Raw genomic sequence first — 27,772 nt, forward strand, 5'->3', positions numbered from 1 at the left:
TGATGAGGAAACATTATATTAACATAGATCAGGATATAGGCCCTTTAAATTGTGGTTGAAATACAAACTTGATAAAACATGTGTCAGCTAACATGTTTAAAAGATGGACATGTGCAGTACAAAGGATAAAGTAGTATAAGTAAAATTATTATTATTACTTAAATTTTTGTTATACAGATTTTAACACAAGGCTGAAAGTGTGCTCTGGCGCCACCACCTGTTGAGAGCCACCACGTCCTCAGAGGTTTGGACATAAGACAAATTTTTAAAAATTGTTTATTAAAATTATGATTTTGTTTCCTAACTTTTTCTCATTCTTTTTTTTAGAAATACCCCAATTTTTTAGAATAATTTCTAAATTAATAATTTCTATTTTGATTTATTTTTTGTATAAAATTTTGTAATCCCCCCACACACAGACATTTTTTTAGACACAGGACACAGACACAGATTGGCATGGTTTTGTGGTTTTGTATTAAAATAAGTGCCTTCATCAATGACTCCTCCTCAATGGCTCCTAGAATCATTATCAGTTTTTCTTTCCTTGAGTCGACATGAGATTTCTGTTTTTGTCCAAAGTCATTGGTCTTTTCTGGAGGTTTGAGGTAGAACTACGACAGCTGCACACTGACAAAAGTCTGCAGAAGGAGAGGATATTTTTTGAACCTTGTGATGAATCAAAGACATATGAGATTATTATAGAGATATTATAACTATAGTGCAGACACAAACAGAATATATCTGCTTTAATGCATATTGACTTTTGATGTTGCAGTCTTTTCACCAATCTTTCAATACCTGATGGAGAGTTTGATGAGGAGTCCAAACGGCAGAAGGACCAGTTGGATCAGAACCAGGAGCAGATCCAGAACTAAACCCAGAACTATGTGGAGCACAGGGGGGTCAGAGAAGTGAGCAGGGCGAGGGGGAGGCTCCGAACAGGCCAAAATCAGGACTGGAGAGAAAAAAGGAGAGGGGGAGAGAGTGGGAGAGGAGGGGGAGAAGAGGGAGAAGAGTAGAGAGATGGAAAGGAGAGAAGAAAGAGAGGGGGCGGGGCAGAGGAGGAACCAGAGGAGGAGAGGTGAGAGAGGGAGACATAGGGAGGGGATGAAAGGGGAGAAAGATAGGGAGGAGAGAGTGTGGAGGGGGAGGGAGAGGAGAGAGGACAGAGGGAGACGAGGGCAGAGAGGGAGGGGAGAGAAAGGGGGGGGAAGTTAGAGAGGAGAGAGGAGGGAGGGGAGAGAGAGGGAAAAGAGCTGGTAGAGAAGTGAGGAGAGAAAAAAGAGAGAAGGCAGGAGATGGGAGGAGAGAAAAAAGTGAGAGAGAGAGAGAAATTGACAGAGATGGTTCAACATTTGTAAGGTTTGCTGTTGTAATTTTCATATTTAAAAATGTGTACAGGAAGGTGGATGTGACCAAACCTTGTGAGATGTCTCCTGGAAGGACACTGCTCTCCTTGTCTCCTCTCTCCTTGTCTCTGCAGATCTTCAGTCTGTTCTTCACAGAGTCCAAGGACCTTCTCTGAAGATTCTGGCTTTGCTCTTGACCTGAGTCTGAGAGGAAGCGGAGAGCATCTGTGTACCCGTTTATACACATCTGCATCAGCGCCTGCCAAAAACACCTGTCAATGTGGACGTGGTACTATCTACTGCTCCTATCATTCACGACAAGATTGAATATTACTTATATTACACTATTTTTGTAATTGATGAAGGGCGTTTGACCTTGACATACTATTACTGTAGTTGTATTACAAGTTCTGTAGTAGTATCTGTAGGAGTACTGTAGAGGTACTGTTGTACTGTCTGACCTGTGGAGTCTGGGGAAGGAAAGAAGTCCAGACTCGGTGTACATTTCCAGTGTTGACCTCGATCGACAGATTTCCAAAACAGAACTAAGACAGAGATCAGGGGTCATAAAGAGGTCACATAGAGGTTACACAGGGGTCACACAGAGGTCACGCAGAGTGGAGGGTAGTGAGCATGGGTAATGAGTAATTTACCAAATTTATGTCAATCATGCTAGGCGTTAGCTTGATTATATTTTCATTATACTCACCAGAAACAGATGAAATGTTCCGTCAGCTGAAACCTTAATTCACCTTAATTTAAGTTAAATAGAGTTCCAATAGAGCATTTCATAAGGTTTATTTTTATCAATCAATCAAACTATATTTATAAAGAAAGAAATAAACTAAAAATGCTTTACAATCATAAAAAAAAAAAAAAACTCACTCCTTTCCTAAAAGGTAAAAAGCTAACTAGCATGATTGACAGTAATTGGTCAAATGACTCAAATCGAGGAATGACATGCCAGACTCTTTGGGGCAGAAGTCTGACCTGTACAGGGGTCACACATGGGTCAGGGTTTGGGTGTGATCTGCACAGGGGTCACAGAGAGGTCAGGTGTAGGGTGAGACCAATACAGGGGTCACATGGGGTTAGGGGTCACACTTAGATTCTGACCTGCAAAATGGAGACACCGGACTCTTTAGGGCAGAGGTCTGACCTGCACAGGGGTCACACAGGGGTCAGGGTTAGAGTGTGACCTGTACAGAGCGCACACAGGGATCACAGAGGGGTCAGGGTTAGGGTCTATACTGTACAGGGGACACACAGGGATCAGGGTTAGGGTCAGGGGTCAGGGTTAGGGTCTGACCTGCACAGGAGAGAAGCCGGACTCTTTGGGGCAGATGTCGGACTCTCCAGAGAAAGGAGAAAACAGGAGCGAGTTTGGGAGCTCAGACAGAGGCTGGTTATCACTGAGCGCCCCATCCATGTAACACTGTGAGAGGGAGCGAAGGATTAGAGGAGAAGAGAGAAGGGAGAGGAGGAAGCTCACATGTAGAAAAGGAAAATAATATGAAAAACTGCAGATTTGTGCAGAATCAGCAATGGAAGCACCAAACTCTTATTTATCTCAGGTAAAGGATGTGATATGGTTAGTTTTTAACTGGATGTAGAGGGGGCTGGCTGCTCAGGCAAAGTAGTAAAAGTAGTAGTAGTAGCAGTAGTAGTACTAATAATCGCAGTGGTTGTAGTAATAGTAGTACCTCTCCTTTGTAGGTTGGAGGTATGAATCCACAGTAAACTGGGAAAAAACAACTGCACAATAAAACCTAAAAACACAAAGAGATGAATCAGATCTGAACAAAGGGGAGCAGAAGATAGGGTCAAAGGAGCAGAAGAGAGGGTCAGAGGAGAAGAGGAGACAGTCAAGTGCAGAAGAGAGGGTCAGGAGCAGCAGAGAGTATTTGAAAGCAGAAGAGTGGGTCTGAGGAGAAGACGAGAGAGTCAGGAGCAGACGACAGGGACAGAGGAGCAGAAGAGAGGGTCAGAAAGCAGAACAGAAGGTCAGAGGAGAAGTGGAGAGGGTCAGAAGCAGAATAGAGTGTCAGAGGAGCAGAAGAGAGGGTCAGCGAGCAGAAGAGAGGGTCAGAGGAGCAGAGGAGGACCTGTACTAGCTCCTCTCTGCTCCTGAAGCTTGTGACCCGCAGGTTTTTCCCATCATGCATTCTGGTGAGGGACACGCAGAGCCGGCGGGAGGCGTGCACGTGGGCGTCAAGGGGGAGGAGCTTGAGGAGAGAGTCACGTGCACGTCTCTGCAGACTGAAGGCGGGACTGAACACGCCACCTGTGAGAGACCGTGCCTCCAATGCCATGGCAACCAGTTCTGACACCATCACACCTGCAAGAGACCAGGACTGGACTGAGCCAGGACTGAGCCAGGACTTAAATAAAACTAAAACAGGACTGGACGAGGACTGAACTCTTCCACCATGCACTGCAGGTCCTGGTTTAGTCCTGGTTTAGTCCTGGTTTAGTCCTGGTTTAGTCCTGGTTTAGTCCTGGTTTAGTCCTGATTTAGTCCTGATTTAGTCCTGATTTAGTCCTAGTTTAGTCCTGGTTTGTCTTGTTGTTGTAACAGTAAATAAGATTAGATAAGCCCCTTTTACTACAAAGGGTCAAAGTCTAATCGAGGTCTAAACTAACCCAGGATTAAACTAGAACTAAACCAGGACTAACCTAGGTCTAAACCAGGACTGAGTGAGGACTAGCACAGAGACTGGTACCTGTGGAGAAACAGGGAATATAATTTGCAGAAAAGGTTCCATCTCTGTTTATGAATGAAACCAGGCAGGCCTACTACAGAGAACAGAGGGTATATCCACACTATTACCACAGCAAATATTTACTCCTCTGCTCCTAACACTCCCTTCTGCATCCTCAGACCCTCTCCTCAGCTCTTCTAACCCTCCTCTGTATTAAACTCACTGATGGGGACGTTCACTGCCAACGCCGCGGCCACAAGACTTCCTGAGGACGCGCCGCTGAACTGGGCCGCACCGTGCACGAGCTCAGGCACGCGCTCCAGGAGGCAACTCAGAGCCCCGAAGTAGTACACGCTCCTGAACCCACAGCCCGCGAAGGAGAGGTTCCAGCCGGGCTCCAGGAGGCTGCGGGGTACGGGAGAAGACCGCTTAGCGCACCTGGGGACTGCTGGCTCCTCTCCCCGGGTCCTGTGCCCTCTGTCCCCGAGCTCTGGCTCTGGTCCCCGGGTCCTCATGTCCCCTTGCGCGGTCTCTGTCTCTGGTCCCCGAGTCCTCTGCGCTCTGTCCCCGGGCTCTGGCTCCTCTCCCCGCGTCCTCTGCCCTCTGTCCCCGGTCTTTGGCTCATCTCCATGGCTCTCCCGCGCTGGTCCCAGACTCGCCATCTCTTGGCCCGGGTCCAAACTGGTCTGAACTGCCCAGAGTCGCGTGTTGCGCAACCTCAAACACGTCACACGTTTTTAATGGAAAACAGTGGGTCACATGACTCGGTTTTCATAACACTCAGTGGGACCATAGCTCCCAATAACAAAAACTACACCAGGACCAAACCAGAATCAAACCGGGACTAAACCGGACCTAAACCCAGTTGCGGCTGGGTGATGGGTGATGGGTGATGGGGCGCTGCCCTCCCTATCAATAATGCAAATTTGTAAAACTATTTAACATTAAAATCTGAGAAAGTTCGTCAATATTAGTCTTTGAATATTACATAAATGTCATAAATCAGATTGTGGAGTGTGCATCCAATGCACTTGAGCAGCGTGCAGGAGAACGATCAAGTCTATAGCCTATAACCCGTACCACGGATGACCCCCATAGTGACCCTGTTATAAGGGCGCAGCGCAGCAGTGGTTCGCCCTACAAACACCTGCGGAGCGGCTCCAAATCCCCGCTCTCAGCTCCAGAGTCTAATTATCTTAAGCATCTATTGAGGCCCGCAGCCCGCACATATCACTAAAGCACCAGGACTAAACCAAGTCCCAACCAGGTCTAAAGCTGGGCTGAACCAGAAATGAACAGCCACTTAAATCAAGTCTAAAAGTCAGGACTAAACCAGGACTAAACCACGTCTAAATAATCACACATATTTTTGCTTTAACAGGTCATTTATTGCAGTGCGCTCTCTCTCATGTAGGAGACGCTGTGCTCCTGATGGTCCGGATCCAGTCCACTGCTCGGCCCAAACCGAAGCCCCACGATGCACTTGGGCTGATGGCGGGGCTATGCACTGGGGTGGGGGGCGGGGTCAGGGGCAAGAACACGTTTGATTGGTCCCAGGTGAAGGCAGAGGGCGGGGTTAAGTCAGCTGGTTTGGTTTTGGGTTTAAAGGTGTTACTCTGCAAATGTTTGTGGATATTTTTGTTTATATTTAGCTGGATGTTTTTGGAGGCAGATTGTGTACTTTCGCTGCAGTTACACAGACCGAGTCCAGATGGGAGACTTTTGCAGCGACGAAGAGGAACCTCACTGTGAAAAGAACAATCACATATTATAATGTTTAAAGAGGGAGTATTTTATTTCTATGGGGTAGTAACTGCTAATTCACATCTTTTGATCACCGTGTTACCTTTTATTGTCTCCCCACCCTTTGCTCTCCCCACAAAGTCACTTCCCTTTCAGAACACTATCACAACACAATCAGCGTGCAACCCTGTGCGGGAACATATGTGACATAGTCTTGCAGAGGCTCGTACTACTAACTGCAACAAGGGTTTGAATAGAGTCCAGGAGAGATCACAAAAAAACCTCAAACATGCAGGGGTGACATCCAAAACCTCTTCAAGCATGTTTTTGAATGTTTGACCATGGTAGAAATCTCAAAAAAGTTGATTTTGCATAATATCTCCTATTTTAAGAAGAGATATTGGGCTTGTATGTGCGATGTAGTTTTAATGCATCACAGCCATGGATCATTATGTTATAATTTGGAGATTTTAAATTGCAATATTGATCGAAAACAACTTGACTGAATTCCACGTTTGAAAACTGCAGTGTCCAATGAAAGCTCACAACGCCACACCACAACAAAGTGCCGCATACTGTTGGTGGATGGCCCCTTAAAAAATGTAACACCAGAGAGCAGCCCCACATGAAACACGCACCACACTAGTTTAGTTCCATGTTTATTTAGATTTATTTAGAACTGTAAATGTTGTAATTGTGACATTTAGCATTCATAAATGAAAGAGAAAAAACTACTGAGATCTTAAGATGACACTGGGGACATGTGGCCCTGTGTTCAGTTATCTTCCGACTCCGTCGCTACATCCGAGCTTGAAGTATTATGCTTCGCGTGTCAGACTACTTGGATTAAGATTATGATTATTCCCTCATTTTATGAAAACGCAGCCACTTCAATTAATTTAATTTTAAAATTTGCACTTCATTTCATGTTATGGTTTCTCTTCCATTACAACCTTATGAACGTAAATCAAGTATTTGTTCAATATTGGCCTCACCACAACACTGACTACCAAACCCACAGGCAGTGACGAGTGACTAAAATTGTAATTTAAACCACCAAAGTGTCCAAACACAATGAAAACAGAATCCAAGATGGCTACGCCCCCTGTGACATGTAAATATAAATTGACTCGGAATCCTTGCTTAGTCTAGTCTACTTTTTCTGCCACCGAGGTTCGGGTCACACTGTACCAACTAAACCGATTCGGAAGGATAATCGAATGCAGAGTGAGTCTGGGGAGAGAGTGGAACTTCAGGGAGAGGGAGGTACCTGATCATTAGCTCCTGCTCCTCTTCCTCCTCTCTCCATATGGGACTGAACACAGAGTAGAGCCAGCTCAGGTCTGTGGGCGTGTCAGGCAGCCACTCCACCAATCTCACAAGACCAAGAAAAATATATAAATCAGCATCATATAACTCGATATTGGTACTAAGGAATAGACTTAATGCCGATTCAGATACCACGTTGATAATAAAAACACTCTTTCGACAACAGAATGTTATTTTCAACATTAAATGGTAGTTCTTTCTTTTATATTACCATGTGGTCTTATATCTGTAATCCCTCAGTCATCCAGGTAGGTTTCATAGTGATCCATGGGCGTATACTAGTCTATGTGCTCTTATACTTGTTCTGATACAGCTCAAGGTTATTCTAAAACTTCATTTTTAGTGTCAGTACTAGTTTTAGGATCAATTACTATTTGATTTTCGATACTTCTGACAAACCCAAGATAAAGAAAAACTGAAAACTGTAAAGACATTTTGAGTCTACAAAAAGAGCCAAACAACAGCGAGTCTGACCTGTGAGCCATGGTCCAGGGCGAGCGAAGGGGGTGGGGCTTAGGCAGACGCAGGTAGGACTTCACCTGAGAGAGGAACCCGGAGGAGGGGAGAGAGAGTCTGCATGATTCACACAAAACTGCAACAAAAAGAACAGATTCAATACAATGAGAGAGAGAGAGAGAGAGAGAGAGAGAGAGAGAGAGAGAGAGAGAGAGATGGAGAGAGACTGAGACAGAGGAAGAAAGAAAGGAGGAGAGAGGAGAAGTATGGCAAGCCGTTTTACATTTAAACGCTACATTTGACTATCCAGAATTAACGTTCTAGATATCAACAACGTCTTTCTGACTAGGCATAATTTCATTTTTGGATATCTGCAATTCAGTTTTTACTTGGCAAAGAGGAATTACAGATATCTGCAATTACATGATTGAAAATGACATTCAACTCGTCACACATCATAAATCACCATTGCAGATATCGGTTATTCAGTTTTGACTTGGCAGATTGAAAGTCATATCTCAAACGTCATTATGACATTATGACACAGAAAGCACCAAATTGTCTCGGCCTACTAGCAGTGCACAATCCATCCAAAAAGCCATTTGTCTGTAAAGCTTAACAACTGTCTGTGTTAAAATTAGCTTTTGTCTTTAATATAATTTTCAACAAACGTTTCACTAGAGTCCATTAACAAAAAGACCCTAAGACACATTTTGGCGATCTTACTGATAAATTAACTTTCCATTAACAGCTACAGGTGCCATGTGGAAATGCTCCGCTCCCGCCTAAAGTGGGATCATTTGCAGACGGATATCTGCAATGTAATTTTGCCTAGTCAAAACTCCAATTCAAGATATCTATAATTATATTTTGACTAGGCACAATGAAATTTATGGATATATACAATTTCAGATATCTCTCATCAAAATTCATTACAAGATATCTAAAACTTGATAAGAGATATCTACAACTAAATTATGACTATCTGAAACTCCAGTTAGAGATATCTACAACTTCATTTCGCCTAGTCAAAACTTAATTTAAGATATCTAAAATGGAGCACGTATATATCTTCAATTGTGGTGAATTAAAGATATCTTGAACTTAAGTTATGACTAGTCAGAATCAAATTGTAGGTATCTCAAACCGGAATTACAGATCTCTATAATCCAGTTGCAGATATCTGTAACTTACAATGTGGAGATGGATATTATATATGTGGATATATAATTATGAAACCTATACAAATGAATGGCAAAGGTGACGTCATTTACCCTGGGAAGAATGTCGTTGTGGATATCTAAAATGATAATTACAGATAGGAAGAATGACTTTGCCAAAATTTTCTTTTTGACTAGGCAAAACTAAGTTAGAGATATCTGCAATACATATCCAGTTTAGTGTTTAAATGTTAAAACGGCTTGCCATAGGAGAAGAGAGGTCTGACTTTAATACTGGTCCCTGGTCTCTCACCTGTCCTAATTTCTGGGGGCAGTTTCTCTGTGACTCTTGGGTCCAGCCACAAGTGAGGCTTGAGTTTTGTGTGCTCTGAATTGTCGGTCACTTCTCTTGTTAGTTCTGATTGGCTTGTTTGCATTTCTCTCTCAGCTGATCGGTTGTCTGGCTGAAACACATGTTCCCATTCACAACATGGCTCCCGCAGGTTGCTCGGCTGCAGAGGGTTGTCATCGTTCACTAAACCTGGGACCAAAATTTAACTTTTTATTAGATTTCAGATTCACACTCATGTACAGCCCTGTTCTCATCATGTTCTGTGGATCCATTTTCTGTTACAACCATAGACTGTATATCTCTAGACATATCTATTCCACTAGTGCCGCATTCCAAACAGGAAGTGAATAGGGGCGCAATTCGGCTCCATGGACTCAGGCTCAAATTCACTTTCTATATCCCCCTCCAACTGTTGCTGTCAGGCTTGTCATTTTGGTGTTTAAATATTAGTTTCAACCCGCTCTACATGATACTGGCATTTTTATTTAACCATTTTGTAAAGCAAGATGTGAACATTAGGTTGTTCCTGTTAGCGGCGGCAACAAGTTTGACTGACAGCGCTGCTAAGTGCCCACTCCCTCCTAAACCAGTGGTGTGGGCGGGAAGGGGTGTTACCTTCAACAGCCTCACTCCTGATTGGCTCTTTGGTTGCTGTGCTTAGTTCCAAATATGGAACTCTGCTCCAGATTAGCCACTATATGTGATAGTCTTGATGAGTTTCATTTGAAGCTCAACGCTGCAGGTGATGTCACACTCACTTAGCCCCTTCTATGTATAGTTCATTGTTACAACGCACTCACTTTTTATTAGTGCTGTAGTCGACTAAAGACATGTCCTGCTGATCGATAAGGGACTAAAAAATGAGGCACACCATAAGTTCGCAAACGAATTTATATCTCTGCATCTGACCTAAACTGCACTCAAAAGACAACACATGCAGGGAGTTCATGCAAAAACTACTGTTTATGTGGAAAAAAGGACTAGGAAACTATACATTTATATAAAATTTATATAATTATATTTGTAAATCATAAATTTAATCTGCCTTTTTATAAATATCAAAAAATACCAAGTCTTCAGCTAACTCACTCACTTCTTCTTTTCACATCTCCATATGAACCCTTATCTAAATAAAATGACTAGCTGACTAATACTGACTTTACCAAGACTTGTGCGTTGCAGTTGTTGTTTTTAGCATGATTCACACTGCTTAATGTCACACTGTGGAACATTGCAGCAAAGCCATAACAACACAAACATCTCACCATTTTCCTGTAGAAATCTCAGAGCATCCACAAACCCGCTCTGACAAATCTCAGCCAAAACCTGAAAGAAAATCAGTCCTGCTTTAGACCTGGTTTAGATCTGGTTTAAGTTTACTTTAAATCTGGTTTAAATCTGGTTTAGACCTGAGGTTCTGGGGGGAAGAAGGTGCTGGTGACTCTGTACAGGTTTTCTGGATTCACTTCAATGCTCATGTTGTTGAACAGAACCTGAAACAGAAGAGGAACAGTTATGGTGATGCGGTACTCCTACAGTGTGACAGTAGCTTAGTTGAACTGTCACACCCACAGATCGGCAGTGTGATTCTAGCTCCCACTGATAAATACGGTCATTGTGTCTTGGGGTAAGACATTTAACTCTCCAGTGGAAGACTGACTGGAGCCAGTCTGATGCTGTGTTCAGACCACGGCGTCAAAATGCCAAATGCCTCTGGTTGGAGCAGCGGCACTTGAGGGCAGAGAATTTCACCAAAATGATGATCATGTGTGGTTGTGTTATTCGTACTACTTTTTGCAGTATTAGTACCTGGCTCATGTACAGCTGTCCCTGTGGTTTGGGGCACACGTCACTCTCTCCTGCATAAGGACTGATGGTGATGGTTCTCTTCTGGTCACAATGTGGCAGGTTATCACTCACTGCTCCATCTACATAACGCTGCAGGGCATCAGGGTTAAAAAATTATTAAGACTTATATTAACACACCATCACAGTGCCTATTATAATTATTATAATTTAATATCCAAGTCAGCTTACCACTCCTCTGTATTTGGGGGGAAAAACTCCACAGTAAAACGGGACAAAGCAACTGCAGATCAGAGCCTGAAGAGACAGAGGCCAGAATCAGGACTGAACCAGGACTAAACCAGGACTGAACCTTGCCCAAACAAGGGTTAGTCAATCTTGTTTAATCAAGGACTAAACCAGGTCTGAACCTGGACTGACCTGTATCAGTTCCTCATTGCTGTTGAATTCAGACAGTAGTTGGTTCCTTCCATCTGAGACGCGGGTCACGGAGAGGAAGAGGCGGCCAGACGCATGCCTGTGAGCGTCTACAGGGAGAGTACGCACGAGGAAGTTGTGCACATGCTGCATCAGGTTAAAGTTGGGGTGCAGGGGCCCAAGTTGTGTGCACGGGCCCCACGAGCCAAGGACATGAGTTCTGTACACACCTCATCTGGAAGACACAGTATTAACAATACAGTAGATACTTTGCTGTGACATCATGCTGTGGGTGCTGTACATGTATCTCTATGGTGGAATGTTCAGTAGTTACCAAAGCACAAAGCACACATTGGCATACAATGTCAAAAAAGTTTTAAGAAAGCTCAGTAAAAAAATATTAAATGCATTTAAACAACACATTTTCAGGATCCTGTGATCAACATGCGCATTCATGATCTTGTATAGGTGTTTGATTTTCAACAACAAGGTGAGCTTCACACAGAGCAGTGCAGTTGCAAAAAAAAAGAAAAGAAAAGCAAAATAGGTGTCAGAATGTTTCTCCTGATAAGTTACTCCTCTTTATCTACCCCAGTTGTATCAAGGCAAACGGATACTAGTGGAAATTACACTGAAAACATGTGTCAGATGTGTCCTCTTATAGTCTTGTGTCAGATGTTTTTCCACTCTCCCATATCCCTATGTGTCAGATGCCCTCCCATCCTCCTGTATCTCTGTGTGTCAGATGCCCTCCCATCCTCCTGTAAATCTGTGTTAGACTGAAAAAGGGTCAAGTCAAATGTCTAGTTAAAATGCAGGTGTGTCAAATGTTGTGAAATATAGCGGCAGAATGGACCTCCACCACTGACAGAAATGATCAGGGAAAAATACATTTGTGGATTTGTGATGAATATATCAGAGAATCACACACAACTGGCTCAGCTGTCCAAGAAAGGGGCATCACATCATTTTTCATCCAGAAAGTCTGAGCTTATAAATGCCCCGGCATGAATCAATGACGGATCCAGATCCAGAGGAGGAACTTACCGAGAGGTATGCCTACGGTGAGGATGGCCGCGAGCAGGGCCCCCGCGGAGGAGCCGTAGAGGCGGGCGGCCCGGCGCACTAGCTCCGGACACCGCTGGAGCAGACACGCCGCCGCTCCAATGTAGTACACCCCCATGAAGCCGCAGCCCGCGAACGAAATGGACCATCCCGAGTCCTGGTCCACCGAGTCTGGCTGACCCGAATCCTGGTTCACTGAGTCCTGCCCCGAATCCAAGAGTGGGTCAGGCATGGCGGTATCAGAACCAGGACTACACCGCGGGTGGCACCAGGACTAAACCAGATCTGAACCACGGTGTAAACCAGGACGGCATCGGGTCTGAACCAAGGCCTGAACCGGGATAAACCAGGTCCGGGCCCTGTGGGACTCGCGCCTCTGATCAAAGGTAAGACTCGGGGCGTGGCGGTATAAAGAACAGCTCTGTGATTGGTCAGAGGTCAGGTGCTTGGTGCAATCGCAGGTTCAATTAGAAATGTTCAAAAGGTCAAGAATGATGATGATGATGAAATATGCTCTAGAGTCTGTGGAAATGACTGTATGAGAGGCTATTGTATATTTCATATTCAAATAAAAGACGGGGCTGTCTCTTGGCTCATATATTGGTGGTTTTCAGATCGTAGACTTAGGCTTAGACTAAGACAAACCTTATTGATCCACAACGGAAATTATTTGGACACAGTAGCTCACACATGGCAATATAATCCAATAACAAAGAGTAAAAAAAATATACATGGTAATAATACATTCTAAATAAGTAGCAATAAAGGTTGCAAGAGATATGTGTGAAATAAGACATAATTATATAAATGTATATGTACATTTGACATATGTATGTCAAAATAAAAAAATAAAAAAAAGTAATAAAATATAGGAAGATAGTGCAACAATTATATGATGATTGACAGGACATAAGGGTGAGTTGTTGTACAGTTGTAGGGAGTATTATCTGTTACATAAAGGTGAGTTGTTGTACAGTTATATTGAGTATGGTATGGAAGTAGTCCTGTATTTCTCACTGGAGCTGTAGGAGCCTGTTGGAGAATGAGCTCCTCTGTCCCTCTATAGTCTGGTGCAGTTGGTGAGCAGGAGTGTCCATGATGGAGAGCAGTTTGTCCAGTGTCCTCCTGTCCCTCACTGTGACAAATGTCTCCAGCTCACAACCAGTCACATGACCAGCTTTACGGATCAGTTTGTCAATCTGCCCAATGTCCCTTTTACTGGTGCCGCTCTCTCAGCAGATCACAGCCAGTGAGTGCTGGCTTCTCCCAGTGTGTGGAAGCCAGCACAGACTGGGAGAAGATCTCCAATAACTTGCTTCACACACTGAAAGACCTGAGCTTTTTCATGAAGTAGAGTCTACTCATGCCTTACAGTTGTCCCTCCAGTCCAGTCTGTCGTTCACCTGGACGCCAAGGTACTTGTAGGAGTCCACTATTTCCAAGTCATGGCCCTGAATGGTGATGGGCTCAACTGGTGTCCTCTTCCTTCTGAAGGCAATCACCAGTTTCTTTGTCTTGTCAATGTTCAGGAGCAGATGGTTTGCCTAGTACCACTCCACAAAGTTTGCAATCAGTGTCCTGTCCTCCAGCTCCTGTCCATCTCTGATACATCCAACCACTGCAGAGTCATCAGAGAACTTCTGCAGATTTCAGCAACTGTAATCAGAGGTGTACAGAGTGAACAAAAATGGAGACAGGACTGGGGGACCCTCGGGGACTCCTACATGACTGACCACAGTATCAGACAGGGTGCTCCCTGTCACATGTACTGAAGCCTGTCTGACAGTCAGTAATCCAAGAGACAATGGAGGAGTTGACACCCATCTTGAGCAGCTTCACACTCATCAGAAAGGGTTGGATTGTATTAAAGGCACTGGAGAACTAAAAAAAAACAATATCTTCACCGAGCCCTGAACACTATCCAGGTGTGAGTGAGCTGTGTGAGCAACTGTAGAGGATCCAGGGTTGGTCCCACTAGGGGTCTGAGCTGAGCCAGAACAAGTCTTTCAAACACTTTCATGACATGAGACATCTTCGTGGTCTGAAGTCATTAAGTCCAGATGGAGTAGTATCATGGGTCGCCATAATCTATATTATTCCAATCTATAATCCATGTTTGATGAGTGTTTAAAAGGATAAAACGCGTTGTTTTTTTGTGTGTGTTTTTTTTGTGACGTAGCGTCAGTGCAATGCCCTCTCCTCCCTTCAGGGGGCGCAAGTGTCTTCTCAGTGCGGTCCTGAAAATGCTGTGCAGCGCACGTGATGTTAAAGATTAAAAGACTTCGAAATATAATAGCTGCTCTAAAAATCATTAGAGGAAGAAATGAGAATAAAAGAAGAATTTACAAAATGACTGAAATCTGCATTGACAAACGAAAACAAGGTTCACATTTCAGAACATGTTTGTATGTTTTGCTTGTTTGTACAGATCTAAACAGTGTTATCAGGTTTTATGCAGAATAAGACAGGAAATTTTGTTGTTTGTGGAGGAAATTATGGTACTTCAAAAACAGTTTATCAGTAGTATCAGTTCAAATGTAGTAGTATCAATAGAAGTAAAATTGTGATTTCAACCAAAACAATCAACCAAAAAGTTAATTTCCACCACTGTTTGCTGACGTGTTGCACCTCACTAACTGTATATTTGTATATTTACAAATGTATAACAATGCAAACTGTAAACAAACACATTTCAAACTGTAAACAAACACATTTCAAACTGTAAACAAACACATTTCAAACTGTAAACAAACACATTTCAAACTGTAAACAAACACACACTTCAAACTGTAAACACACACACTTCAAACTGTAAACACACACACACAAAACTTCAAACTGTAAACACACACACTGCAAACTGTAAAAACACTTTTTTCTATTGTCCTTGTTCTTTGTGCCAATCATTATAACAGTCCCTAAACATTTCTTCTTCCACTGAGTCCACCGCGGACACATCGCTCTCCGGTTCCGACAGCTCCTGGTCCGAGGTGTCACTCAGCCTTCTAGTACATATTTCCGCAGCTTCCAAGGCTGAAAACCGCGTCTTCTCTGTTCGTTTAGCCATAACTTCGAAACAAAGGCAAAGCACCAACATGCACGGAGTATGTACTGGAGTATGTACTGTACTATACTGTACTGATGTACTGTGTACAGTAAACACCTCAAACTGTATATATAAACTCTTTTTTTTGACTGCCCATTGGCTGTTAGGTAAAGCGTCACTAGTGCGTAACGCGTAACCATTGGCTGCGTAAAAGACGCACGCTTTACGCACACAGTCCCTTTGTGTTTGCGCCTGCGGTTACGCATGATACAGGCGGCGCAGGTATACAGAAAACCATGGCTTGTGATATGTCATTGTGTTCATTGGCTCGTTGACTGTAAGGGAAAATATCACTCCGCGCCTGTAATCAAGTTTGGGTGATTGTGCACGAGGGGAAGTGGGGAGTAAACTTTCTGAGTTCTGTACCACTGATTGGCGGTGTGGGGCTTTAGTAACCGAAAACTTGCACTCTATTGGCTGACCAAAGTGCCAATTAAATGCTAACTCTTTCGTTTAGCATAGACAGTAGCGTTATCGTGCTCTCAGTAAATATCTTAGCCCTGAAATCGCCAGAAGAAATGCAAAAAAAAAGTGACGGATCACTTTTCACGTTTGGAATACTTTGGAATACTTTCCGGCATAGAGGAACTAATTCATTTTGTGGACATATTTTCTTCACTGGATTATATTCTCTCTGGACCTGTACGGACCAAATGAGACCAACTTTCTGGGGATATGTGGATGTTTGACAGAATGAGAGCCCTCAAAAGGTAAGAACAGTCCAAATCCTTTGCACGTGCTTTTCTGTAAAACAGGCTCCGTACATGTGTCTCTCTGCACTCAGAAAGCGCGAGCAGACACACAGTCAGCAACGTATCGAAGCACAAATGCGTATTTAACGATGATTTGTAGAAGAAATTCCACGCTTTCCGTTGCGTTCGGGACAAGTGTGAGGCCTTGTGCACAGTGTACAAAGCGGCACATATGTTACGGTGTCCAGTGGGAAGAAGAAATGTTTAGGGACTGTTATAATGATTGGCACAAAGAACAAGGACAATAGAAAAAAGTGTTTTTACAGTTTGCAGTGTGTTTGTTTACAGTTTGCAGTGTGTGTGTTTACAGTTTGAAGTGTGTTTGTTTACAGTTTGAAGTGTGTTTGTTTACAGTTTGAAGTGTGTTTGTTTACAGTTTGAAATGTGTTTGCATGTTGAGCAACACCACAGCCATCGCTGAGGCCTGGGCTCGACTGGACCACAAGTTTGACCTGATGTACGCCAAGAGGGCCTTCGTGCACTGGTACGTGGGCGAGGGCATGGAGGAGGGAGAGTTCTCCGAGGCCAGAGAGGACATGGCTGCTCTGGAGAAGGATTATGAAGAGGTGGGTTTGGACAGCGTCGATGGAGAAGAAGAGGGAGAAGAAAATTAAATAGCTGTTGCAAAGTTTTGTATTGTATTGTTGTTAACTGGTTTTAATTAAAAGTTTGATTGCATTTTAAAAGCTCTTTTGTAACACAAATGCAAATGTTATAAATAAATACATATTATTATTAGGCCAATAGTGTTTAATTGAGGTAACTCACTTTAACTTTCACTTATTTAACCTCTGCGTAACAGAGTATGAATTCCTGGGGTTCCATGTTTTTCATCTGTTTAATAAGAACTGAACCAAACAACTCTTCAATATTTCAGTCAGTGTTGGGCATGGAAATATAATAAGATCCATGGTGTTGGGTTTCTAAGAGGTGGGTTTGGACAGCGTCGATGGAGAAGAAGAGGGAGAAGAAAATTAAATAGCTGTTGCAAAGTTTTGTATTGTTGTTAACTGGTTTTAATTAAAAGTTTGAGAAGAGGAGGGAGAAGAATATTAAACACAATGAAATTTGACTTTATGCAAAATGTAGCTAACTAAAGTATTTCCCTTTAGCTGTTGCAAAGTGGCAAATGGAGCTATTGTTTCAAAACATAAACATCTTACATATTTCTTATTAAATACATGCATTTGTAATTAATAAAATACATAATTTTATACACTCTGACGTTGGGACAGGTTGTGTGTCGTTCAGTGAGGGTGAATATTCTGCACAGATTCCACTGTCACCTGTGGAAGTGTCAGATCTTGTGCGTGTTGTAAGTTTCATTCTGGTGGTTTTGTAGCGCTCACAGCAGCAAGAGCCGAGATGGATTCTCAAAAATCATAATTTTCTTCATAAATTCAACATGCTGCACAAAGTGACTGTAATGTTTGAGCATTTGTGGAGCTTTGTGATTTTCTTTACTGGTTTTAATCAAAAGTTTGATTGCATTTTAAAAGCTCTTTTGTAACGCAAATGTTATAAATAAATGAATAAATACATATTATTATTAGGCCAATAGTGTTTAATTGAGGTAACTCACTTTAACTTTTCACTTATTTAACCTATTTCAGTCAGTGTTGGGCATGGAAATATAATAAGATCCATGGTGTTGGGTTTCTAAGTGTGCACATGCGTGTAGCCCATGTGGTCTTATTGTTTTGTTAATTTCACCAAAAAATCCTGTTTTATTTCTTTATGGGTTTGTGTCTTAGATTATTTTGACTGGTTATACCAGATGCTTTTATTTTGGTGGTGCCACTCCTTTCTGTGGAGACGCGCCTCGCCCCCTCATTTGCTCTGAAGAGAGTGAGGGAGGTAAGCAGCAGATTTGTTCCTCTGATTTATATATAAAATTTTTGTTTTTGTTAACTTTATTTGGACATTGTGGTTTATAAGGCCTTTGCCATTGTTCCTGTTTGTTAAATGTGTTTCAAGTATTGTTTTTTTTTATTCAAATACAGCACCTCAAAAAGTACTACTAGCATGTAAGTTTAAGCTAGCAAGCGCGGTCTCATGTGTCTGTTCCACCCTTTATTTCTCTGCAGATGTGTGTGTGGAGCTCTGACATCTGAGGCTGTGTCTTGATTTTTTTTTGTGTGTTTCACACAGGTATGTGAGTGTTGTATTGTTATTATTGTTATATTATCACTAATACTGAATGTTATTTTTAGTTCTCCGAGGCCAGAGAGGACATGGCTGCTCTGGAGAAGGATTATGAAGAGGTGGGTTTGGACAGCGTCGATGGAGAAGAAGAGGGAGAAGAAAATTAAATAGCTGTTGCAAAGTTTTGTATTGTATTGTTGTTAACTGGTTTTAATTAAAAGTTTGATTGCATTTTAAAAGCTCTTTTGTAACACAAATGCAAATGTTATAAATAAATACATATTATTATTAGGCCAATAGTGTTTAATTGAGGTAACTCACTTTAACTTTCACTTATTTAACCTCTGCGTAACAGAGTATGAATTCCTGGGGTTCCATGTTTTTCATCTGTTTAATAAGAACTGAACCAAACAACTCTTCAATATTTCAGTCAGTGTTGGGCATGGAAATATAATAAGATCCATGGTGTTGGGTTTCTAAGAGGTGGGTTTGGACAGCGTCGATGGAGAAGAAAATTAAATAGCTGTTGCAAAGTTTTGTATTGTATTGTTGTTAACTGGTTTTAATTAAAAGTTTGATTGCATTTTAAAAGCTCTTTTGTAACACAAATGCAAATGTTATAAATAAATACATATTATTATTAGGCCAATAGTGTTTAATTGAGGTAACTCACTTTAACTTTCACTTATTTAACCTCTGCGTAACAGAGTATGAATTCTGGGGTTCCATGTTTTTCATCTGTTTAATAAGAACTGAACCAAACAACTCTTCAATATTTCAGTCAGTGTTGGGCATGGAAATATAAGATCCATGGTGTTGGGTTTCTAAGAGGTGGGTTTGGACAGCGTCGATGGAGAAGAAGAGGGAGAAGAAAATTAAATAGCTGTTGCAAAGTTTTGTATTGTTGTTAACTGGTTTTAATTAAAAGTTTGATTGCATTTTAAAAGCTCTTTTGTAACACAAATGCAAATGTTATAAATAAATACATATTATTATTAGGCCAATAGTGTTTAATTGAGGTAACTCACTTTAACTTTTCACTTATTTAACCTATTTCAGTCAGTGTTGGGCATGGAAATATAATAAGATCCATGGTGTTGGGTTTCTAAGTGTGCACATGCGTGTAGCCCATGTGGTCTTATTGTTTTGTTAATTTCACCAAAATCCTGTTTTATTTCTTTATGGGTTTGTGTCTTAGATTATTTTGACTGGTTATACCAGATGCTTTTATTTTGGTGGTGCCACTCCTTTCTGTGGAGACGCGCCTCGCCCCCTCATTTGCTCTGAAGAGAGTGAGGGAGGTAAGCAGCAGATTTGTTCCTCTGATTTATATATAAAAATTTTTGTTTTTGTTAACTTTATTTGGACATTGTGGTTTATAAGGCCTTTGCCATTGTTCCTGTTTGTTAAATGTGTTTCAAGTATTGTTTTTTTATTCAAATACAGCACCTCAAAAAGTACTACTAGCATGTAAGTTTAAGCTAGCAAGCGCGGTCTCATGTGTCTGTTCCACCCTTTATTTCTCTGCAGATGTGTGTGTGGAGCTCTGACATCTGAGGCTGTGTCTTGATTTTTTTTTGTGTGTTTCACACAGGTATGTGAGTGTTGTATTGTTATTATTGTTATATTATCACTAATACTGAATGTTATTTTTTCCTATTTATTGCAAGTGGTAAAAATTATTATGACACCTGTTATTTTTGCTCTGAAGAGAGTGAGGGAGATGTGTGTGTGGAGCTCTGACATCTGAGGCTGTGTCTTGATTTTTTTGTGTGTGTTTCACACAGGTATTAAATCCTCTCCTGAATGTCAAACCCCCGTGTGCAGCTCATTTCACCCACATAACACAACGCAGATAATCGGACGGTTCAAGCACCCCGGTTACATGCGCAATGGTGTCCCTCTCCGGCTCCAGTGTAACGCATGCGCACTCCCCTCTCCTCCTGCACCTGCTCCCTCCCTGCGTCCANATGCAAATGTTATAAATAAATACATATTATTATTAGGCCAATAGTGTTTAATTGAGGTAACTCACTTTAACTTTCACTTATTTAACCTCTGCGTAACAGAGTATGAATTCCTGGGGTTCCATGTTTTTCATCTGTTTAATAAGAACTGAACCAAACAACTCTTCAATATTTCAGTCAGTGTTGGGCATGGAAATATAATAAGATCCATGGTGTTGGGTTTCTAAGAGGTGGGTTTGGACAGCGTCGATGGAGAAGAAGAGGGAGAAGAAAATTAAATAGCTGTTGCAAAGTTTTGTATTGTTGTTAACTGGTTTTAATTAAAAGTTTGAGAAGAGGAGGGAGAAGAATATTAAACACAATGAAATTTGACTTTATGCAAAATGTAGCTAACTAAAGTATTTCCCTTTAGCTGTTGCAAAGTGGCAAATGGAGCTATTGTTTCAAAACATAAACATCTTACATATTTCTTATTAAATACATGCATTTGTAATTAATAAAATACATAATTTTATACACTCTGACGTTGGGACAGGTTGTGTGTCGTTCAGTGAGGGTGAATATTCTGCACAGATTCCACTGTCACCTGTGGAAGTGTCAGATCTTGTGCGTGTTGTAAGTTTCATTCTGGTGGTTTTGTAGCGCTCACAGCAGCAAGAGCCGAGATGGATTCTCAAAAATCATAATTTTCTTCATAAATTCAACATGCTGCACAAAGTGACTGTAATGTTTGAGCATTTGTGGAGCTTTGTGATTTTCTTTACTGGTTTTAATCAAAAGTTTGATTGCATTTTAAAAGCTCTTTTGTAACGCAAATGTTATAAATAAATGAATAAATACATATTATTATTAGGCCAATAGTGTTTAATTGAGGTAACTCACTTTAACTTTTCACTTATTTAACCTATTTCAGTCAGTGTTGGGCATGGAAATATAATAAGATCCATGGTGTTGGGTTTCTAAGTGTGCACATGCGTGTAGCCCATGTGGTCTTATTGTTTTGTTAATTTCACCAAAATCCTGTTTTATTTCTTTATGGGTTTGTGTCTTAGATTATTTTGACTGGTTATACCAGATGCTTTTATTTTGGTGGTGCCACTCCTTTCTGTGGAGACGCGCCTCGCCCCCTCATTTGCTCTGAAGAGAGTGAGGGAGGTAAGCAGCAGATTTGTTCCTCTGATTTATATATAAAATTTTTGTTTTTGTTAACTTTATTTGGACATTGTGGTTTATAAGGCCTTTGCCATTGTTCCTGTTTGTTAAATGTGTTTCAAGTATTGTTTTTTTATTCAAATACAGCACCTCAAAAAGTACTACTAGCATGTAAGTTTAAGCTAGCAAGCGCGGTCTCGTGTCTGTTCCACCCTTTATTTCTCTGCAGATGTGTGTGTGGAGCTCTGACATCTGAGGCTGTGTCTTGATTTTTTTTTTGTGTGTTTCACACAGGTATGTGAGTGTTGTATTGTTATTATTGTTATATTATCACTAATACTGAATGTTATTTTTTCCTATTTATTGCAAGTGGTAAAAATTATTATGACACCTGTTATTTTTGCTCTGAAGAGAGTGAGGGAGATGTGTGTGTGGAGCTCTGACATCTGAGGCTGTGTCTTGATTTTTTGTGTGTGTTTCACACAGGTATTAAATCCTCTCCTGAATGTCAAACCCCCGTGTGCAGCTCATTTCACCCACATAACACAACGCAGATAATCGGACGGTTCAAGCACCCCGGTTACATGCGCAATGGTGTCCCTCTCCGGCTCCAGTGTAACGCATGCGCACTCCCCTCTCCTCCTGCACCTGCTCCCTCCCTGCGTCCACATGCGTCTCTTGTGCGTCGTGAGCGTCTCTCCGCTGAAGCTCCCTGTTTCCCGGACTCCTCGGTGTTTCTTCCCGGTCCTGGTTTAGACCGGGTTTAGTCCTGATTTGGGTTAGACCTGGTTTAGACCGAGATTATAGAGTTCTGCAAAGGAGAGCCGAGAGCTGCTCTTTGAATGTTTTAAATCGGGAACACATCTCTAAAGAGCTCATTTTTCAGTGCGCGAAGGCATGGTTTCATCACAGAATTGTCATCAAGACATACTAGAATATTCTGGATGAAGGTAAAAGTGTTCACAAGGTTTTTTTGGATACTCAATATTAAAGACATAGATGAGTCCAAACAGCAGCAGAAATGCCTCTGGCACAGTCGACAGCTGACTAAACACGACGTTTCCTTCAATGACAATTGAGAGATTTCCTGGTATGAACAGGTTTGGAGATGACGATAGTAGACCAAGTGGGCAGTCCGACACATCTGATTGACCATCTTGCTGCAAAATACAAGTGTTACAGTCAGTAGGAGAGTGCTCACAATAAACAATCACAGAGAAAGTAAACTTAATATAATAATAAATGACAGTATAACCAAATAGCAGTCAATCATAGTTTTCTAATATTGAGATTACTTACATTACAGCTTTTATAAAAGTCTGTGTCATCCTCTCTCAAGTAGACTGAAAGCGCACGAAGTGACAGTGTGCGCCTCAAATTTATATCCTGTTCCTCCTATTGAAAAAAAAAAAAAAATTACTTTTAAAATACAGTCCCTGACAAAAGTCCTGTTGCTTATCCATTTTGTAGAAACAAAAGCTTATAACCTGACTTTAAATTAATCGATTGGTTTTAGAAATGTCTCATATGAAAGCTAAAACCCTCACAAATTATGCTCAATATACTAAAATAAATTTGCTTCACTGAAGAAAGATTGATCATTTAATGAACACAGAAAGGTCAGATTTTGGCAAGACAAAAGTTTTGTCACCTACAGAAAATTGAACAAATAATTTACTTCAAATACAAAAATATGTTGCATAACGTCAGTGAATGAAGTAGTGGTGCTGTGAGATCCATATTTAATATCTTGTATGACGTCCATGAGCTTGAAGGACTACATCCATGCAGTTTGACAATGATTCATACAATTTGTTGATGAAGTCATCAGGAATAACAAAGAAAGCGTCTTACATGCCTCCCAGAGTTCATCAAGATTCTTTGGTTTTGCCTTCCATGCTTCCTCTTTCATTCTACCCCAGACATGCTCAATGATGTTCATGTCTGGTGACTGGGCTGGCCAGTCCTGGAGCACCTTGATCTTCTTCACCTTGAGAAACTTTGATGTAGAGATAGAAGTATGCGATGGAGCACTATCCTGCTGCAAAATTTGACCCCTTTTATGATTGGGAATGTAAGAGGTAGCTAATATGTCTTGATATTTTAAGCTATTGATATTGCCTTCCACCCTGCAAATGTCTCGCACACCCCCATACTGGATGTAACCCCAGGCCATGATTTTTCCGCCACCAAACTTTACTGTTTTCTGTGTGAATCTTGGATCCATGTAGGCTCCAGTAGGTCTCCTGCAATATTTGTGGCGGCTGTGATGGAATTCAACCGAGGATTCATCTGAGAAATCCACCTTCTGCCACTTTTCCAGTGTCCATCCTTTTAACAGGCTGTGGGCCTTGGCAAATGCCACACGGTTTTTTAATTGCCTTTTGTTCAGTGCTGGTTTCTGTGCACTGATTCGACCATGGAGGCCATTTCGAGACAGAATTCTACAAACTGTTGTGGTTGACACAGGGACTTGAGGTGACCAGGCCTGGTGGAGTCTGCTGCAGTGGAAAAGGGGCTGGCCTTGGATTTTCGAATCAACAAACAGTCCTCCCGAGCAGTTGTCTTGCGGGGTCTGCTGGACCTGGGCTTGTCAAAAACATCTCCAGTCATTTCAGATCTTTTTTTTCTTATTCTTTGTACTTGACGCTGAGACACATTGAAGGTGTCACCACCTCAGCAGTGGATCTGGTCTTCAGCCTCTTGATAATTAACGCTTTGGTCTCAGGGTGGATCTTAGGCATGTTGTCAGAGGTCAAGTTGCAGTTGATGTGAAGGTCTGGTGTGCTGGGGTTCTTTTTATACACAAACACTAATTGATTGATCAGTAACAGATCACAGGTGAGGCTGTAATCTAGGATTGGGTGCATCATATGACAAGGCGACAAGACTTTTGTCTTTCCAAAATCTGACCTTTCTGTGTTCATTAAATTATCAATCTTTCTTCAGTGAAGCAAATTAATTTTAGTATATTGAGCATAATTTGGGAGGGTTTTAGCTTTCATATGAGACATTTCTAAAACCAATCGATTAATTTAAAGTCAGGTTATAAGCTTTTGTTTCTACAAAATGGATAAGCGACAAGACTTTTGTCAGGGACTGTACTACATACATCTGAGATAGTAAACACATTTCCACAGAATATAATTAATACCTGCATATCATATTCTCTGAGGATTCTCTGCAGGGCCTCTGGAATCTTTCCTGTGTGAGAAGCCTTCTGCCTGTACAGTGCAACTAGTGATTTTGTATGACGATCAAGCTCTGCGTAGTAGAATGTATTGCGGAGATTCACATTGGTGATGCGATGGAACTCCGCAAACACCTGAAAACACAAAATATGGGTACAAGTAGTTATATTTTCTAATTGGACATACCAAAAAACGTTTGTTTTTAAAGTGTACCTGTGACTCCATGTTAAGGGCGGGCCATTGAGCCAGTAGATCCTTTATTGTTTTATCTCCAGTGACAATCTCCTGCCGTCTAAGTGCAAATGTTGTCTGCATGCCTCTTCCAATGAGAAGCTGAAACTAAATACATCTGCTCAATTTTAAAAATCCCCCTGATCTCTGCAGAAATCAATTAAATCTTACCTCAGCCATATAACTGAAAAGCAGATGTTGGACAGTGAACGTCTGACAATGAACTGTGAACGTCTGATCCAATGTGTTGCTGCTGCAAGAAAAGAAAAGAAAAATGTGTGTTAATGTATGCAATACTTCCCTTTTGTTTTGGTTTATTTTGGTTCCTGTAATATATATATTTACTTGAAAGCAATCAGTATTATTAACTCTTAAGCACCAAAGCAGCACTGATGTAAAAGTACAATAAGCATAATTCAGTATTAGTATATTAATACGCAATCAAACTTTTCATTAAAAAAACATTTTAGAAGATTAGATTTAGATTTTAGATTCTTCAGATTTCTTTTACTGATGGAAACTGGTCAATACATATATGCAAAACATTACCAATGAGAAGAGAATAAGACCATTTATATGGGAAGAATATATACAATTATTCTACTTTACCACAAAATCAAACTTCAAACTTCCTCTTTATCCTGCAAAACACATGATCACAATTAAAAATAAATTCAGTACAGTACTGTGTAATTAACATTTAATTGAATTCGTGGATAGGAAGAATCAGTAAATAAAATAAGTAATAAGTAAAATGCGTATACTTGTGGTTTGTTGGCATGCTAAATTTCACATCATACCAACAAATTACTATCATTTAAATTATTTTGTTATCACGTTAACCTAAATTACATTTCATCAGAACCACACTCAGTATCAGAACCCGCCTGTCCTCCGCACACATTCAGAACCGCGTAAGTTAGCTCATCACCTGTCTAGGAGTGGCAGACTTCACCACTCACCGCAGATTCTGGATCAGAGCCCGGTGTGGGGCTTGCCGTTCTCCCCGCAGCTCAAAGCCCTGCAACGGCGCTCTGAAGTGATGTGCTCCGGGACATGGAAAGTTTGCACGGGTGCGCGCACGTCCCAGTCCCAGAGCCGCTTTGAGAAGTGGGGAGGGCGGCTACCCGAGTCCGCTCATCAAATGTGAAGTTGCCGCACCGACCGCATTGTTACAAACACAATCTGAACTGCATAAAAAGTTTACCTACCAAAGACGGTAACAAATGAGGGGCAGTGCTGCCACACTTTTCACTATCTGGGGAGCAGATTGCTGATCTGCGCGGTCCGCGGCACCACGTGGACTTCAACTTGCTAGCACCACAGGTTCTCAGAAACGGCGAACTTAGCTGCGTTAAACACTGGCAAACAAATAAAGTTATACTTCTATTTTTGATCAAGAAAACAAGAACCTGACAGAAAATATGCAATTTAAAGTAGATACTTAACAAATTTTGCGCCACAATCTTCTCCGCTTCAGCCAGCCATCTTGAATTTTCCAACTCCATGCGTCCAGCAGACAGAACGTTCGATGACGTCATGACGTAAAATCATAGCTAACTCAAATATTATGACAGACACAAACGGCAAACTCATAAATTCTATCCCAGATGGAACTAAATTCATGTATGAATGTTTAGAACTCATATGATTTGCATTTTCAGAGCTCTTTTTTGAAATTATGACTGGAGAGTTTAAAAAACTTATGAGTTAGTTCAGTGTCTGGGTTTACAGTGTGCATGTGCACTGGCACAATGCAGGAGGTTGTTCAGCGGAGATATCTTCCCTTCCCTTATCTGACTCCTTTCAGTTGACATTAGTTTTCCACCTCTAATTAGGACAGTACTAAGTATTTTCGACATTCTTTGAGAGCAGTACTTAAGTTTCACCTCTACTTAAAGACAGTACGATACCTTTCCACTTTTCCCAATAGCAGTACTTTAAATGTTCTCCATTATCTTAAACTCTTTTCTCCAAGTGCTCATTGATGGAGAAAGATTCACAGACAAGAAGAGTTCAGTTCACTTCTATTTATTGAATACACTTTTAAATATTGAATAACAAAGTAGTAGGGTTCAACTACCTGTCCCTGATCTAATACAAAACCTGGGATCCTGACGGGTGCGCCGCTCTTGTCTCTCTTTCTAACTCTGAACCCCTTTATAGTCTTTTTCTTCCTGGTCTAACATTGTGGTTTCAAGCCTTTTTTTGGTTGCATCTAGGCATCGTCTTCTTCTTATTGGTCCACACAGCTCCTCCTTGTGGATTTCCAAGACCCGCAGACTTGCTTTCTCCTCACACCACCTTTTCATCTTTCACCCGGTCTGCACTATCTGTCACACACACTGGAGAAAATATGTCGCACAAAGAGCAAGTAGGATCACATTGGCCTTTATCTGACTCAATTTTTGCAATTCAGAGCTGTTTACCAGACAGTCTAGTTTTTGTTCCTTTCTGACTGCATGCACATATCATTTGATTAACACCCTTAAACAATAAGCAATCATACAGTAGTCCTAAACCACCCTTACACAGTAATAATCAAACACATCTATCAATGTCTAACAACATCTTTCTTGTAAAATGTGATGACATCATACTCCTAGGTGGGGGCACAGACGGTTTCCCCTTTTGATCACACTGTACTTTATTATGAAGTATCCAAAAGGTAAATAGACATCTTGAGCCAAATCTTGAGCCTGATCATTTCTGTTAGTAACTAGACCAAAGATCTCTCTGTATAACAACACAATTCTGCATTTTGACCAATATTCATTTGTCCTGTATGACACAAAATTGAGTCTTGTGAGCTTTAAGCCATGTTATGTTATTACCTCCTGAAAAACAGA

At 41.3% G+C, this 27,772-nt stretch overlaps 4 protein-coding genes and 1 long non-coding RNA gene across 6 annotated transcripts; 1 reads left to right on the plus strand and 4 right to left on the minus strand.

Annotated features, from left to right (window-relative positions):
* Nucleotides 1-220: 220 nt before the first annotated feature.
* LOC110160347 (patatin-like phospholipase domain-containing protein 2) lies at nt 221-4,720 on the minus strand. The gene is made up of 8 exons (XM_055155574.1): nt 4,275-4,720; nt 3,455-3,687; nt 3,053-3,118; nt 2,659-2,784; nt 1,811-1,894; nt 1,422-1,608; nt 799-955; nt 221-638 (listed from the first exon to the last, which is right to left on the minus strand). Exons 1-8 carry the CDS (start codon nt 4,711-4,713, stop codon nt 530-532), a joined length of 1,401 nt encoding a protein of 466 aa, XP_055011549.1. The 5' UTR covers nt 4,714-4,720; the 3' UTR covers nt 221-529.
* Nucleotides 4,721-5,417: 697 nt separating this feature from the next.
* Nucleotides 5,418-12,747, minus strand: LOC110160334 (1-acylglycerol-3-phosphate O-acyltransferase Pnpla3-like). Its single transcript, XM_020924972.2, is given in 11 exon segments — nt 5,418-5,797; nt 7,065-7,169; nt 7,598-7,715; nt 9,053-9,280; nt 10,357-10,417; nt 10,501-10,584; nt 10,901-11,029; nt 11,129-11,194; nt 11,318-11,496; nt 11,499-11,549; nt 12,362-12,747. Coding segments are annotated over 11 exon segments (1,611 nt in total). The 5' UTR covers nt 12,612-12,747; the 3' UTR covers nt 5,418-5,457.
* A 3,254-nt stretch (nt 12,748-16,001) lies between these two features.
* On the plus strand, nt 16,002-20,330 carry LOC129409432 (tubulin alpha chain-like). 2 transcript variants are annotated; one of them, XM_055155472.1, is made up of 4 exons: nt 16,002-16,195; nt 16,614-16,803; nt 18,451-18,501; nt 20,170-20,330. In XM_055155472.1, exons 1-4 carry the CDS (start codon nt 16,161-16,163, stop codon nt 20,239-20,241), a joined length of 348 nt encoding a protein of 115 aa, XP_055011447.1. In that variant the 5' UTR covers nt 16,002-16,160; the 3' UTR covers nt 20,242-20,330. The 2 variants fall into 2 exon arrangements, with proteins under 2 accessions (XP_055011447.1, XP_055011448.1); XM_055155473.1 differs by lacking the exon at nt 18,451-18,501.
* Nucleotides 20,331-20,394: 64 nt separating this feature from the next.
* On the minus strand, nt 20,395-25,134 carry LOC129409431 (uncharacterized). Its single transcript, XM_055155471.1, has 5 exons — nt 25,095-25,134; nt 24,906-25,031; nt 24,656-24,826; nt 22,801-22,896; nt 20,395-22,661 (listed from the first exon to the last, which is right to left on the minus strand). Exons 1-5 carry the CDS (start codon nt 25,101-25,103, stop codon nt 22,422-22,424), a joined length of 642 nt encoding a protein of 213 aa, XP_055011446.1. The 5' UTR covers nt 25,104-25,134; the 3' UTR covers nt 20,395-22,421.
* A 12-nt stretch (nt 25,135-25,146) lies between these two features.
* On the minus strand, nt 25,147-26,644 carry LOC129409433 (uncharacterized). Its single transcript, XR_008632401.1, has 4 exons — nt 26,373-26,644; nt 26,135-26,284; nt 25,533-25,564; nt 25,147-25,173 (listed from the first exon to the last, which is right to left on the minus strand). It is a non-coding gene; the product is annotated as an uncharacterized LOC129409433 (long non-coding RNA).
* Between the last annotated feature and the right edge of the window lie 1,128 nt (nt 26,645-27,772).

Source organism: Boleophthalmus pectinirostris, unplaced genomic scaffold (assembly GCF_026225935.1).
Source record: "Boleophthalmus pectinirostris isolate CB_2022bp ecotype Guang Dong unplaced genomic scaffold, ASM2622593v1 HiC_scaffold_2, whole genome shotgun sequence".
Lineage (NCBI taxonomy): Eukaryota > Metazoa > Chordata > Actinopteri > Gobiiformes > Gobiidae > Boleophthalmus > Boleophthalmus pectinirostris.

Coding starts and splice junctions, on each gene's coding strand:
- LOC110160347 (XM_055155574.1), bottom strand. CDS start 4,713: ATGGCGAGTCTGGGACCAGCGCGGGAGAGCCATGGAGATGAGCCAAAG. Junction 1,895..2,658: donor CCGGCTTCTCTCCTGTGCAG/GTCAGACCCTAA, acceptor TCTCTGTCTTAG/TTCTGTTTTGGAAATCTGTC. Junction 639..798: donor CTCATCAAACTCTCCATCAG/GTATTGAAAGAT, acceptor CTCCTTCTGCAG/ACTTTTGTCAGTGTGCAGCT.
- LOC129409432 (XM_055155472.1), top strand. CDS start 16,161: ATGTGGATGTTTGACAGAATGAGAGCCCTCAAAAG. Junction 16,804..18,450: donor TGGAGAAGGATTATGAAGAG/GTGGGTTTGGAC, acceptor TGTTATTTTTAG/TTCTCCGAGGCCAGAGAGGA. Junction 18,502..20,169: donor TGGAGAAGGATTATGAAGAG/GTGGGTTTGGAC, acceptor TGTTTCACACAG/GTATTAAATCCTCTCCTGAA.
- LOC129409431 (XM_055155471.1), bottom strand. Junction 22,897..24,655: donor TCAGAGAATATGATATGCAG/GTATTAATTATA, acceptor TTTTTTCAATAG/GAGGAACAGGATATAAATTT. Junction 22,662..22,800: donor ACTTTTATAAAAGCTGTAAT/GTAAGTAATCTC, acceptor TGTATTTTGCAG/CAAGATGGTCAATCAGATGT.